The sequence below is a fragment of the Ochlerotatus camptorhynchus genome, unplaced genomic scaffold (assembly GCF_037179485.1).
Source record: "Ochlerotatus camptorhynchus isolate MF236.1 unplaced genomic scaffold, CSIRO-AGI_Acam_v1.1 ptg000292l, whole genome shotgun sequence".
Taxonomy (NCBI): Eukaryota; Metazoa; Arthropoda; class Insecta; order Diptera; family Culicidae; genus Ochlerotatus; species Ochlerotatus camptorhynchus.
This window is the reverse complement of record NW_027040781.1, coordinates 1,228,307-1,243,340: the sequence shown is the minus strand read 5'-3', so window position 1 is coordinate 1,243,340 and position 15,034 is coordinate 1,228,307. Positions and strand designations below refer to the sequence as shown.

At 42.7% G+C, this 15,034-nt stretch overlaps 1 protein-coding gene across 1 annotated transcript; it reads right to left on the bottom strand.

Moving 5' to 3' along the window:
* Positions 1–2,725: 2,725 nt before the first annotated feature.
* Nelf-A (Negative elongation factor A) lies at positions 2,726–12,521 on the bottom strand. The gene is made up of 5 exons (XM_065228523.1): positions 12,312–12,521; positions 8,745–11,475; positions 4,136–4,308; positions 3,903–4,058; positions 2,726–3,840 (listed from the first exon to the last, which is right to left on the bottom strand). The coding sequence occupies exons 1-5, from the start codon at positions 12,519–12,521 to the stop codon at positions 3,658–3,660; spliced, it is 3,453 nt and encodes a 1,150-aa protein (XP_065084595.1). The 3' UTR covers positions 2,726–3,657.
* Between the last annotated feature and the right edge of the window lie 2,513 nt (positions 12,522–15,034).

Below are 15,034 nucleotides of genomic sequence, written 5' to 3'. Positions count from 1 at the left end.
TGGAGTAGTGGCATGAGGCCAAATCCGGCCAGAAGATTGTTGGGACGTTGTGGGCCTTCAGGAGAGGAAGCAGCCGCTTCTGGAGGCACTCTTTTATGTTCACCTGTCCGTTCATCGTGTCCTGGGTCACGAAAGGTGCACTCCGCTTCCCGCACGTGCAGATGGCTTTGCCAAACCAGGAATTTCTTCGCAAATTTGGACATCTTCTGAGTGCGGACATGCTCCGGAACCCTGAACTTATCCTTGGCCGTGAAAAACAGGTTGCCGGGGATCTGTTTGAAGTCGGCCTTCACATATGTTTCGTCGTCCATGATGCAGCATTCAACTTTCGTCAGCATGTTGAGGTACAACTTCCTGGCACGGGTTTTGGCGGACTTGTTCTGCTTCTCGTCGCGATTAGGGGCCTTTTGTACCTTGAACGTTCGAAGCCCAGCCTTAGTTTTGGCCTTCTGGACAAAACTTCGGCTTAGGTGCAGCTTCTTAGCCACATCCCTAACGGAGGCGTTCGGATTTCGGTTGAAGGCCCCAACTACGCGGTTGTGATTTTTGGTGTTGTACGGAATACTTTTTCCTTCACTTCTGGGCTTCCGATCGGTGGTCAACCGTTCCTCGAACCGCTTAATCACTCGCGACACCGTGGAATTCGCGATTCCCAACGTTTTAGCGATGGAACGATGCGAGAGATCCTTGTTCTCGTGATGAATGCGCAAGATTTTATCACGCACGAGCTGTTCTTTCGACTCCATTTCCGCGAGTTTTGATCACAGGACTTTAAAACTTGCAGGATGTAAATAATGCACTATGAACTAAATCCACCCAAATTTTCATTAAATTCTACCCAACGGTTAAAAAGTTAGAGCAATTTCATAGTGTGGCAATTTCATCGTGGATACCCTTTAGATCTTGTGCGACTGACTGTCTACATTCAACGATTTAAATGGAATTCGTCTATAGTGAATCAACTCTGCAGGAAGGTAGGCTACATCACTTCCCATGAGTACAGCGATGCGATCAAGGCTCTCGTGAAATTGTCACAGCAAGAAAGTTTTCCCCAGGAACTAGCAGACCTTTCCAAGAGTGGTCAGGTGCAAGATTCGTCCAGAATTTCTCCGCTCAATCCGCAACTTGCTGAAGGCATACTCTGCGTTGGCGGCCGGCTGAAGAACGCTGCTGTATCGGAGCGTCGGAATTAGTTGGAATTAGTGTCTGCTATTTATCAATTTTATCTATATGAACGCGTCATTGGGACGGTACTAATGGATATTTTTGGTCGCTATTAAAAATTTAGAATACTGCTAAATTTATGTATGGGCCCAAATTAAGGGCATTTAGGCCGACATTACATCCATTTGCCCTACACGGATACGAATTTTGCTCATTTAAAACAAAAATATAAATGTTTATACTCTAAACATATGAATTATTCAAAGTAAATTAAAAGCATTTTTAAAACTAAAATATTCATGTTTGAATTAAATTCAAAAGCATGTTTATTTCAGCAATATAGGATTTGGGTAAACGGTTTTTAGCGTGTCATGCCTTTTTATTTCTTTCTTGTTACATTCGGAAAAAGTTGCTTCAGCTTTGCTCAACCTCATCAGAAAACGGCCATCCATTCCGAATCCATTCCGGATCCTCCTCCGACACCGAACATAGAAAGAAACCGGCATGAGGATCAGTGGCAGAAACCGAGTCAGAAACGGCAAAACGACGCTAATAACACAAATATGCACCGGTTCCACTGAACAGGAACCCCCGGACACCCATCCCGACGGGTCCTCACATCCCGGACCAGGACTCCAATACCCACAGGTCATCCTTAATCGCACCCGAAAAAGAGCAGGAATTAAGATTTAAGAACAGACGTCCAAGCTCGGTCAGAAACTTGTGTAAAGTCACAGAGAACAGGCATGGAGGCTCGAACAAAATTTCTCTAAAAACTTGTGTAAAGATTCCTATTCGATTTAAGCGCTACTAACGGTGACTTCCCCACTTAAAAACCCTCTTTGACAACATGATGGCGCTGGCGTTGCACAAATTACACAAGACACTAAGTGCTAGTAGCGCCAAGTGGCGATTTTCAACAGAAAATTTATCGATACTAGCGCCAAATTGGTCGAAAGTGGAAAATTTATAGAGAAAATCAGGAGATGCTAACACCACGTAACCGCGACGTTCCCACTTATTTTACACAAGTTTCTGACCGATCTTGAACGTCTGTTCTCTGTGGTAGCACTAGCATCCCTGATTTCCTCTAGAAATTTTGCACTTTCGGCCAATTTGGCGCTAGTATCGATAAATTATCGGTTGAAAATTGCCACTTGGCGCTACCAGCACTTAGTGTCAAGTGTAAGTTGTGCAACGCCAGCGCCATCATGTTGTCAAAGAGGGTTTTTAAGTAGGGAAGTCACCGTTAGTGGCGCTTAAGTCGAATAGGAAACTTTACACAAGTTTTTAGAGAAATTTTGTTTGAGCCTCCATGCCTGTGCTCTGTGCTTTTTCGGTAACCTTAGGTCACTTTTCAAACTATTTAGTAACTTACTTTCTTCGGCACTATCCACTGCCAACCCCGATTTGGTTGTCAGCTTCATTGTCGTTAATGTTGAGTTTAATGGTTCCACTGAAAAATGTCCTCTTTGTTGATTTTTCCATTCTGCGTCTGAGTACTCTGAAAAAATGAGCTAGGTATTTCTCAAATCAATAAAAAAAAAACACCTTTTACAAGTATTGTTTTACACTTTCTTGCACTGTATACGCTGCGCTTCTTGGAATATACACATTCATGGTACTTTTGCCTAGATGGTAAAATAATATTTCAATAATCAATATTATTTTGCTTCTGATTTTTTTTGTTTACTTTCAGCAATTTTTTTTTTTTTTAGAATAGCGTCGTAATTACAGAATTACTCAATATTTCATTTTTCTACCAATAAAAACTACTACTGTGTGTCTCTTACCGTTCTCTACACTACATACAACACGCATGGCGTCCCTTAACTGCTTACATGGTTGTCCTCTACGGTTAGATTCTCAAGCACTGATCATTGATTTCTTACGCCTATTTTCGCAGGAAACGACCCACCTCCGGCCGAGAACTCGTTTCCCTCCTCAACAAGTGCACTCCAATTAAAGTCTATAATATTTATACAGCATCCCCTCGGCTAGGCATATGGGATACAAAGCCTGCGTTTCGATAAGAAATTAAAACTGGATGTAACGTTTTCTTGCTCGGAAATGTAACTTCTATTGTGTTTGCAGTTCTAACATTATCTGTTCAGCGTAATTGTTCAATACATGCTTGTTTCGCACTTTTCCTGTCCTATTGTTTTATCGTTCGTAACTCTCACACTATATAAGCATACAGTACTAACTGCCCTTTTACAGCGTAGGTTTTATTTCATGAGATGAAAATATAGATATTTGCACATTTTTGCCTATGTTATGCCGTCGATACACAGCAAGTACAACAACAGAGATGTTATCGTTTGATAAGAAAACAACATAACGGATGTTTATAAATACAAATAGGTACACGCACCGTCCCATTCATTCTCGCATCCTCGCTTTTCCTAAGCATTTAATTGTTTGGATTCACTCTTATCACTATTGTACACTACCTTCCTTCTGCTATCACGCTTTTTTCTGCTACGCTAAATATTAAATAACCACCGAGTTTTGCTGGGCTGCCGCTTGACCAGCCGTTCCCGGTTCGTTTTGCTGCGATGGATCCAGCTCGCGATACTTCCGGAACGTTTTCCACTCGCCGGTGTTGTAGTCCAGCGTGATAAGCGATTCTACCAACATCAGAGCCTGGGTGTCGTCCGCTTGGAGGACCTTTTCCTGCGATTGCAATGGAAACATTGGGTTTAATTGAAAGCGAGGAAAATCGATTCCGGACTTACCTTGCTCTCGTTCAGCTTGATGGTGACGACATTTTCCGGGTTTGGCCGCGGGTTGTCCCGGTAGCCGGCCATAAATCCGAGAATCAGTGCCTTCTCCAGGCGGGTCACTCGGTTGGCCCGCTTGAACATGTCGTGCGCTTCTATGACGTGTTTGTTCTTCGGGGAGGGGTGATGAGGGAAGAACAGTGTAAGTAACGGAATTCAAATATTACTAAAATGGCATCGAGACTTACCGATAAGGATAGGCCCTTGCGAGTGCCTTGCTGTTGTGTTTGCTGTTGACCGACAGCCGTAGCGTTTTGCTGCTGAATGGTGACCGTGGTGCCCTGGTGCTGCTGCTGCTGTTGGGCAATCTGTGTCCGCTGGATCTGAATCTGTTGTGGTTGCTGTTGTACGATGGTGCGCTCTGGTGAGATGGAATTACGGGGGAATGTTAGGAAATTTTGATCTAACGCGCTTGGATTCTAATAAATGCTCACGGACTGATAAACCAGCGTTGACAAAGTTTGACGAAATTTGAGAGCTTTTTAACATCTCTTTAAATGTATTACAGCTGATGAGAATCACATGTAATCATATATCATAGTTGGATGGGAGCATGACTATTTGTATCTCTAACAAAGACATCAGCTTAAGTATTAAAACTGACATGTTTTCCGATGGGGAAGCCTCGACGCCTATTAACCCTCTACTGCCCAAACAATTCTTGTTTTCATTCTGCAGGCTTTTCGAAAAGCTTACAGGTAATATGAAAATTTTTTAAATCTAGATCAATTTGGCTTGTCTAGATCAGTTTTTGTAAGAGATTTTTTTTTTCAATTATGTCTTTAACGATTGTACCAATTTGACCCAAACGATCTGGAAATACTGGTCAAAACAAAGGGTAAGTCACTCACATTGTGCTGAAATTAAATTCGGCACACCTTCGGCACAACCCCGTAGACATTGGATTGCTCTCGGCAACGTGGGGCTTTAGGTAGTGATGAAACGTCGCTAGAACTATTCCACAGCCGCAGACAGTAATGAGCAAAGGCGGGCGCACATTTTTTGCCCGTAGATTTGAAGACATACTTCAAACCTCCGCGAACATCGTACGGGTTAGGCAAAAGATGTGCGTTTGACTTAGTACTGTCGCATTAATGGCCCTTCGCTCATTTTCAACATCTATTCAATTTTCATACTGCCGTACTCTAACGGAACTATCCACCTACCCACTTCTAAGATCATTATCTAGCTAATAAATTATCACACTAAACTTCACACTAGATAGCATTTCCAACCAACTCTGGACATTGGATTGTTGTAAATAAAATGGGAGCACTGCTGGACAACTGTCATTGGAGTTGTTCACAACATTACATGCTGTTTGACTGTATATTCAGGAACATCCTCTAATTGAATATACCAGAGGAACTCAGACCAGCAATTCACTCATAGATTTAAATCCGAAATGTAGGTTCCATCGAGGGCTCGAGAGAAAGTGGCAGTTAATCAATCAGACCCCATTAGTACCCTTAATTCAAATAATGCTGCAACTTACACAAAACAAACTACAGAAGTCATATTCAACATCCTCTATATTCGATCTCCAACAATGTTCCCCACCGGTTCCAACTCTTTCCGGCCGCGGACAGAACGTTGCTTTTCACATCACGAAAGGCTGGTCTGCCTTTGAGGACATTATAAAACCCTAATACACAGGATATTATCCTATGAACACAAGCAAACATAAGCAAGCCTCAATCGGCTGACGAACGAATACTATGAATTTGAGCATCAGTGCATCATCTACAACCGATCAGATATATTTAGAATCAGGTCCTATCAGTTCCCATGGGATAGTAACTACATCCACATTTATTGGAGCATTTTTTCTTCACATACGTCCGACGGCGGTGCGGTAGTATTTTTCGATGTATGTTCATTTTTAGAAATTGCTTTCCTCCTTGGTTGCCACTAGACCAATGTATCCTTGCGACTTCAAACCAAAACATGCAAGATGTCAGAAATACCGGGTTGCCGGGTTGGGTATTTTACAAACAATCGCAGCTTTCTCTATGACCGGCACACCTGCGGCACACTGACAAAAAAGATGGCTCAAGATTGGTGTGCAAAATGACCTACCCCTTGGGTCAAAATTTAAGAAAAATCTGTTCGATTCATCAGCATAGGATTTTTTTTGTTACGGATTAAGAGACCTTTTTGACTCAAGACTAAATTTTCAAAAGGGCGTTTGTGTTTTTACATAGGTATTTTCCAAAAAAAAAATCATAACTCGAAAACATCTGAAAGCTACAAAATTAAGTCTGAGAAGACGGTGTGGAAAATCATATGAACAGAAAAAATTGTTTTTTTTTTCCAAAAAAATTAAAAATAAAATTCAAAATTCAAATTGTATATCGCTTCAACGAACGAACTAAATAGATTACAACGTATCACCAACCGATGGAAACTAACAATTTAAAATTGGCTCACTATTTGACTAGCCTATTGGTCCCAAGAAAATCGATTAACGTACCCCATTCTAGTCGAAATTCTAGTACTACACAATGTTTGTTTTGATTCGCTATGAAAGTTTGACAGACAAAATTAGGGGTTCGTGGATTTTCCTTTGTTTCGAGGGGTGCATCGATTAGCTTGGGACCGAAGATAGTACCAGAGCTGAGCCAAAAAGTTGAGCACGTTTCTTCGGGACCTACTAGTCTTAAAGTTACATCTATGGTATCACCCCCAGTACGAGATAAAGATCGGGTAAGCCAGCAGTAAGAAACGTCACCGTGAATTGCAGCCAACTAGCTAACAACCTCTAGTTGGCGGAATAAAAGCGCTTGTGAATAACCCTGTTATTATCGTTCCTCTACCGGAGGAATTGTTCTGATTGTATATTTCATGAATTAATCCGAGCGTGAAAAAAGAAACAGTGGCTACGCTGACTAAGGACTGCTTGCTATGTGAGGATCCGAAGGTGTTTTCTCTGGTCAAGAAGAATGTGGTTTGGTATCATCCATGATCGGAGTCGAGAAAAATACCGGGATGTAGCTCTGGATCCTGTGACTTGGCCCAGTGGAATCCTGTTTAAGTAATTTGAAGACGATAACACGCATCAGAATTCATGATGGAAGCCCACAGTCACAGTCGAGCATTGCTGATTTAACTGAGTGTTCTGTGTTCCTGTGTTCGGATCCGGTGACGAGGTCTTCCAACTTGGTCGCTCAGGCAAGTATCAATCTGCTAGTACTTTTTCGCCTGAGTATGTATTTACCTTCGCCTGAGGAAGCATTTACCTTTGAGCGGCAGATGACGCAATTGTACCTGTCTCATAGCGTTCGTAAGAGAAAATGGAAGAGTTGCCAGTCTTCTTGATTTGTTGTCTTTGACTAAACCCAGTCTGTTGATGTAGAACCAAATAAACAAATAAACACTGTACCGAAACATCATCCTCTGTTCGAATGAAACCTCAGACCATTCAAATCGAAACATCGAAATCGCTATTTCGAATGATAGCTGCAACTCAGATTATCCTTCTCTCGAATACAGGATGAAAATGGTACGAGAAGCGAACGGACCACAGTTGAAATACCTAATGCTCTCTGTAGAATGATTGTCTTCCCAAATTGAAATGCATATGGTATGCTTCAGCCCTATAACGCAAATCATCCAAAACGATGATGTAAATAATTCTATCGAACGTTATTTGCTTATCTGAGCTGACAAACGAGGTGGAAACATAGTCATCACTCGAGAGAGTCTATGGACGCATATCAACTGATGGCGAATTGAACCATAAAGCAATGAAATTCAAAAGCATATTGTTAAACCCACAACTGAATTTTCAGACATTTTGGAGTTTTATGTGGAACCTGGTTGATTCAAAACCGAAAAGCCGCTGACCATATTGATGCTAGCTGTATTCCTGGCTTATTCCACTGGTACTGCTTGCATTTCCGGTTTACGCAACTGAGGTCTACTTTCTGCGTTGTTCCTCTGAAGAAGTTTCTTTTGTAGCCTTTTGTTTGTATGATGAACACACTGACAGCGGTAGCATGAAATTGTATCCGAGCGCTTTGAAAGCCGGTGCCGGTGGTGTAGTTGTAAGCGTGACTGCGTTCTAACACCCCAATGGGTCTGGGTTCAATCCCAGCCGAGGTCGATGGGATTTTTCTGAGGCAAAAAATCTCTGGTCACGTCTTCCTTCGGATGGGAAGTAAAGCCGTTGGTCCCGGCCCATGTGTGTTGAATGGGTGCGATATCCTACACAGGTGTGAAAGCTGCCTTCCTGCACATTCGATTGCCGTCAATGGATGGCAATCGATGTCCGTCGGTGATTGGCACTAGATTGCGGACCAGAGACCGACGTTAAATAAAAGAATGAAGAAGAAGAGCGCTTTGAAAAATGTCTACATTTGACAATGAAATTAGTGACTGCTTTTAGCTTTCGTAAATTCACCAATTTGATGGATCTCGGATTCTAGAAGTTCCTGTTCAAACTCTCCGATTGCAAAGAGCGGCCATCCGATCCGAAAAGTATCATTTTGATCGGGATTTCAACAACATTTTTTCTGTGACATTGTTCTTGTCATGTTGACAGCGCTACATTTTTACAGCACGATATGCATTCTACACAAAACGTTGTCTCAACGAATGCAATTGCTTTCTGGTGCCCAAGACAGAGCCGTTTATATGGACCTCAAAGAGCTGTTTCAATCGAGCGATCTTACGACATTGTTGCTTCCTGTGATTTGGAATACACCCAACGAAGCAAATCCAGAACAGCTACATTTGCAGTAGTCCCCAAACGAAGATTCTTCACCTCCCCCAACAATTCACCAAAAACACACTTACCTTGCTGCTGTGGTTGCTGCACCAGCTGTATGGTGGTGCCTCCGGCCCGCGGGGCTCCCGCCGCCTGAAATTGTATCGTATGCTGCGGCTGTAGTTGTTGTTGATGTTGTTGCTGCTGGTGTTGTTGCTGTTGCATTTGCTGTTGCTGGGGGATTTGCGTAATGATGGTCCTGGTTTGTGGTTGCTGTTGCTGTCCCTGTACCTGGCCACCGGTGGCCTGGTTTAGTTGCACTAGCTGCGGTTGCTGGCCCGGTCGCTGTATTAGCGTCAGACCCTGCGGAAGCACTGTTTGTACGTTGTTTCCGCCCACCGGCCGGATGATTGTCATCGTTTGCGGCGCGGTTTTGATCTGCTGTGCTTGCTGTTGGCCTTGCTGGGAGATGTTGGTGATCAGTGCCGGGATAGTCGAAGTCTGCTGAACTTGCTGTTGCTGTTGCGACTGTTGAATGACGACTGGCGTGAGAGCGGGGATGTTCTGGTGTAGGGAACTCGTGGGAACCAGAGCCGGAATTTGACTGAGCTGGGGTTTGGTGTCGGGTTCGGTTTTAACCAAACCCGGGGGACCTCCACTGATGATGGTGGCACCACTCAAGCCGGACACGTTTTGAAGGGGAATCTGCTGATAGACGGTGTTTCCCGAGGGGTCCACCGTGCGCAGGATGACGCCTTTTTGGTTTAGCACGTTCGGGATGCTCGAAGGATTGGTTAGGAATATGGTTTTGCCCTTGACGTTCGGGGACATGACCACCTGGGCGTACTTGGGCTGCTGAGTGGTTCCCGTTACGATCGAAGTCGTTTGGATGGTCTGCTGATGCTGCTGTTGAAACTGCTGCTGCTGCAGAATTTGAGCGACCGACGTGGCGATCATGTTGTTGTTTTGCGGATTCTGCGCCGTAATCGTGATGGTTCGCTTCTGAGGAGTCGTCGGTTGCTGTTGGATTTGCAGCTGTTGATGTTGCTGCTGCTGTTGCTGTTGTATGGTTTGGATGTTTAGAATGGTCGGCTGAGCACCGGAGCCCGGATGTTGCGTTGAGATTAATGGAGGAATGTTCTGCAACAGTTGATTGTTGTTAAGAGAAACCGTCGGAGCAGTTTTGATCTGAACAATCCGGGTGGGAGTCGTTGGTTGTGGGCTTTGCTGTTGCTGTAACTGCTGTTGGGTTTGCAACTGTTGAGCTTGAATCAGCTGCTGTTGATGCTGAGCGCGGGAAATGGTCGTTGTCAGGGTTGGAGTGGCGGTTGAGCTTGCATTGGAGATCAGTCGTTGAATGTTGATCTGTTTGCCAGGTGGGGAGGTGTTAAGAACATAGGTTCCCTGCTTTTGCTGGATGATCGTTCCGGTACTTGATGATGTAGTGCTGGGTTGAAGTTGTTTCGTGGTGAACAGAATATTCCCACCTTGGTTGATGATCGTAGTTGATTTTGGGATCGATGCCTGTATCGTACCCGGTTGGATCGTTTTCGACGAGATGATCTCGATCTTTGGAGGAGCAGAAGCGGGTTTGCTTGCTATGGTTGTTCCGGTGGTATTATGATGAATCATTTGTACAGAACTAGCAACGGTTGGAAGCTGTTGAATATGCTGCTGGGGATGAGATTTGATCTGCGTAGTCGTAGGAAGCGTGACAGATCGAACCAGCGATGGTGGATTGGAGGAAACGGCCATCGGAATCGAAACGTTTGGTTCCGTTTTGATAGTGATTAGTTTTTGCGGCTGAGGTGTAGTGTAAGCCAAAGGAGGAACCGGAGGCACTGTCTGCTGCAGGATTGGAGTTGACGACACTATCGGAATGGTTTGCACCGGTGTGCTACTTAGCATGGGTTCTGATTTGATCTCCTGCTTGATTTCTTGCTTGATCTCCATAGGTTGAGGTGGTTGTGTTTGCATTGCTTGCGGTGCAGCCGTCGGTACGACCGTTTCTTTGACCGTAGTATTCGGCATAGGGGTAGCAGGTTGACTATAGACGGTACTAGCGGTGAGACCGGCAGCATAGTCCGGAGTCGTTGTTGTCACCGTAGATGTCGTAGGAGCAGCAATCACTGGTTTCACATCCTGACTGGCTTGTGCACTAGCTTGCTCGGCGGCTTTCTTTTGCTGCTCTTCACGTTCCTGTTCTCGTTTTCGCTTCTTGGCGGCTGCGTAGCCTAAAGGTTGTTCTCCGATTTCAAGCAATTTAACACCACCTTCCTTCCTACCGGCGGGCATTCGACTGAGACTGGGCCGATTCGGTCCCTGTGATGTAGGTGGCGAGCGGAATCCACCGGTCGGAACCCTCGAGGGAATTCCCTTCAGCGGGGTCGTATCAGTCATTTTCCGTGGAATTCCTCGTGATCTCAAAGGCACTGTCGGCGCGGAAATTTTCTTCAGGCAGCTCTGGGCGTCCTTCGATTTCTGCTCAAGTTCTTCGCGCAGATTCTGGCTCTTGGGTTTGCGTTTTAGTGTGAAATGCTTAACCGGGGTCGACTGTTGGCCGACCACCGAAACCAAAGCGGATTTGTTGAGATACTGACATTCGAGTGGGAGCAGACCCAGATCGGCATTCTTGACCACCAACCTCCGCAGCTCGTTGACCATGTCGGTGAAAATGGGCCTCGTTTCTTCGTAGTCGGAGATTTCTGTATTGAGCGAACCGGTCGTCGGGAGAGTTTTGATCGTTTCCGCTATCATCGATACCCATAGTTCTGAATCTAGGCCAGCGACTTCAATCACTTCGTCCAGCTCGGTTTTCCACTGAAATGGAAAAAAAGCAATCATGATTAAAGACCACGTAATTGAATCGAATTTCCGCTGTTTTAAAGCGACTCAACAACATTAAATTTAATTTTTACACATCACCCACACATACCTCAAATCAAACAATAGCATAACCCATATACGTGAAATTGTTACAACTAGCGCGTAATTTCATTATTACAAACAGTAGCGGTTTTGAAGCTTTCAGTCCCAGAGCGCAAAAAAACGAAAATTCGACAGTAAACGAGAAATGAGAGTGCACAAACAAAAATAAAAATCGGCGTACGCTTAATTATCTGACCTGACACCTTTCTTTTGTAAAAGTAAAAATCTAAATGCGATTAACATCAAGAAATTCCAAGAAGTTCGCCATTCGATATTCGAGCAGGATTCCCTTCCCATCATGAAATTACCATTAATGTATACATCAAATTATTCATACCATCGATTGAATGCATGTAGGCAAAAAACCGAAAAATAATCCAATTTTTCATCACCCTACCGCCCGTCCAAAAGTACATAAAATTTTCTGACATTTACATCACAAAAACATTCCGCGATTCGCCCTGCTGCAAAAAAAGCCACAACAAACTTTTGCGACCACCTATTTTCACTCTTTCTCCCTCTCTCACTCTCTCTCTGTCTCTTCGCCGTCACATTCTCTTTCGCCCGTTCCTGCACACGCACACACCTTCATCCGAATCCGATTTAACGTCGCGAAAGCGAAAACCCCGCGCGCGTTGCCTACACTACTACCACACACCGTCACAAGAAGACCATTCTCCGCGCACTCCACCGACGGACCCTGTTGTCTCCCTCATATTTTTGCTTACCTCTTCGACGATCCTCCGCGGAATATGGAAAAAACTGAGCAGCAATTTCAGCTTCACCTGCGTCTGAAGATCCGAAAAACACTCCTTAATGTTCCGCAGCACTTCCTTGTTCAGCTGTGATATGATAGAACCGCTAATCCACGAGTCATTTGATGTTCCAAGCTTATTGTGTAGCCACAGGGAAATGTCGCTGTCCCGTACGTTCGCCATCTTGAATAAAAACTGACGACGACGACGGACGACGGAGAAAAAATATCGGTTGAGTGTGTGCGCGACGGCGGCGACGATACACGAGAGGGCGAAGAGAAATATTTTCGCCCCACCACTGGCGGGGCATAGTTGGAGGAGCAAGAACGCATTTTCGGAACGCAAACTCACTATCATGTGGTTGAACAGGGATGGAGTTCGGAGAACAATCTCGAAAACAACCCGCATAAATAATAACCATAAGATGCGCCTAACCACTAATTCGAGATATCATCCCAATTTTATGTGGTGTGGTCACACCATCTAAGATATCGTCAGTATATAATACCCGTTTATTAGGGAAACAAAACCAAATTTTGACGATTCGCTACAAAGGTTAGACGGATAGAAATCCCCTTACACACTTAATCTAGCTCGGTAAAATCTCCAACAGCCGATTACTTCGGCATTCACTTTTGCTGATATCACTTCAAAATATCTGTTTGTTAGCTGATATCTCAGCAAAATTTAATTTGTTAGCTGAGTCTCGGCAATTGTTTGACTGAATCTCAGCAAAATAAATTGCAGAATTACTCGGCTGTTGGAATCTCGGCGAAAAAATTTAAGTGTGTACACCGTTTGGGAAATTTCTATTACTGATTATTGAAAAAATGTTTGTGTCCACTAATAATCAGACGCCTTGCAAAAAGTTATTGAAGATCATGTATCAAATTAAATACAACTCTGCCACTTTGTGTTTAACACCCCAAAACCTCACCCAAAACACAGTTCGACATACTCTAAACACACTTCCATCAGAATTTTCTACCCGCATAATTAAATACCATTTCGATAACCGGTACGACTTTATCCCAACGGTTCGAATTGAGGTTACCATATTGATTATGGTTTCTGTATACTTGATTCATTACAGTAATAATGTAATTCAACTGTACAAGATATAGTTACCATATACAAAACCTTTATTAAATTGTTGCGTATACTCCTTAACCATAAGAAACTTCAACATTCCTGTTTTTTCAATGTGAACATTAAATGGAACTGTATTATAATGTTTTTCTATGGTTATAGACGAAATTGCCTTCATTATGAAACCATACTTTAAGTAAAGTAAACCTACACACTAAGATTTTTTTACAGTATACTGTAATTTTTTACCGAATATGGAACAGCTGAACATTCGGTAATCTATTCGGTATTTTTTTGTTTTACAGTGCGTTCTGTAAATTTGACTTCGGTCATATGAGCTGTCAAAATTTGCTGAAACGCATTGCAAATTTAACTGAATGATTGGTAAAATAAACAAAAAAGCGTTCTGTCAGATTTTTACCGAAATTCAGTAAAAAAAATACAGATTTGATTTTAAAATTTACGTTTTGTTCAGCAAAAACTACCGATTGAATTGTAGCTGGTTTTTATCGATTTTTTTTTTCTTTTCTTTTTCCAAATTTGGTGTGAATAATAATATGGTTCATTTCAATTGTTTTTTTTTTACATTTATTAATCCATGATGATTTCAATCAGTTTTTAACCTTTATCAGTTTAAAAATTTCTTAATTGTTTCGATCAATTGATGCTTCTCATAAATTTATCTCCCGTGGTAGTAAGGTTTCCTACGCCTTGAAAAATTGCAGAGGAAACAAGAAAAATTGCTTGTCTTCTGGCTTGCAGCTTATGTTGAAAGCAGCGAAGCACTCACACAGCACTCGGAAACAATACTTGGCATCTTTCTTGATGGATGCAGACCATCCCTTCCATGCAATGCATCCTTTCGAAGTGTCTTCCATTAAATTTCCTTTTAGGTATAAAAGTGGGACTTCACTATTTGGCACTGTGTTGAAATTATTCTGAAGATCCATCTACAAAGTACAATGAAAAAAAAATGTATTTTAATTTTACTTACGGAAAAGATCTCTTGCTCCTCCATCAAGAGCTCCAATTTGTTTTAATGTCTTCCATTTTTAACACTTACTTTAACTGCGCCTTTAATCTACGGAGAACTGCGCAATATTCAATTTCAAAATGGCGAAAAAATGTTGAGTTTGGCAGTACAGACAATTTACAAACCGTTCGGTACTTTTTACAGTCTGGTTTGTAAAAGACTGTTTTTACAGTACATTCGTCAATTTTTGACAGTATTGCGGGATTTCGGGCATTTACAGTTTTGATCAGTAATGTTTACATACAGTTTTCGGTAATTTTCTGCAAATTACAGAAATGCAGTTTTTCTTATTGCTGGAAAGTGGTAAAACATCAAATTTTACCAAACATTCGGTAAAAATTACATTTTACAGACCAAATTCAGCAAAAAAAGTACCGAACAAAATTTAAGAATTTTGGTGTGTACATTTGAGTTATTTGTTCTTAGTGTGCAGCACTGCTTCCACAGCTTTGATTCAGAATCAGAAAAGTTAGCCATTTTTGCGCAGTATTCAATTTGAAAAAAAAAACCATGTCGCCGAAGAAGAAAGCTGCTCGCGAGCATTATAAATCACGCAGCATTAAGCGTAGGTATT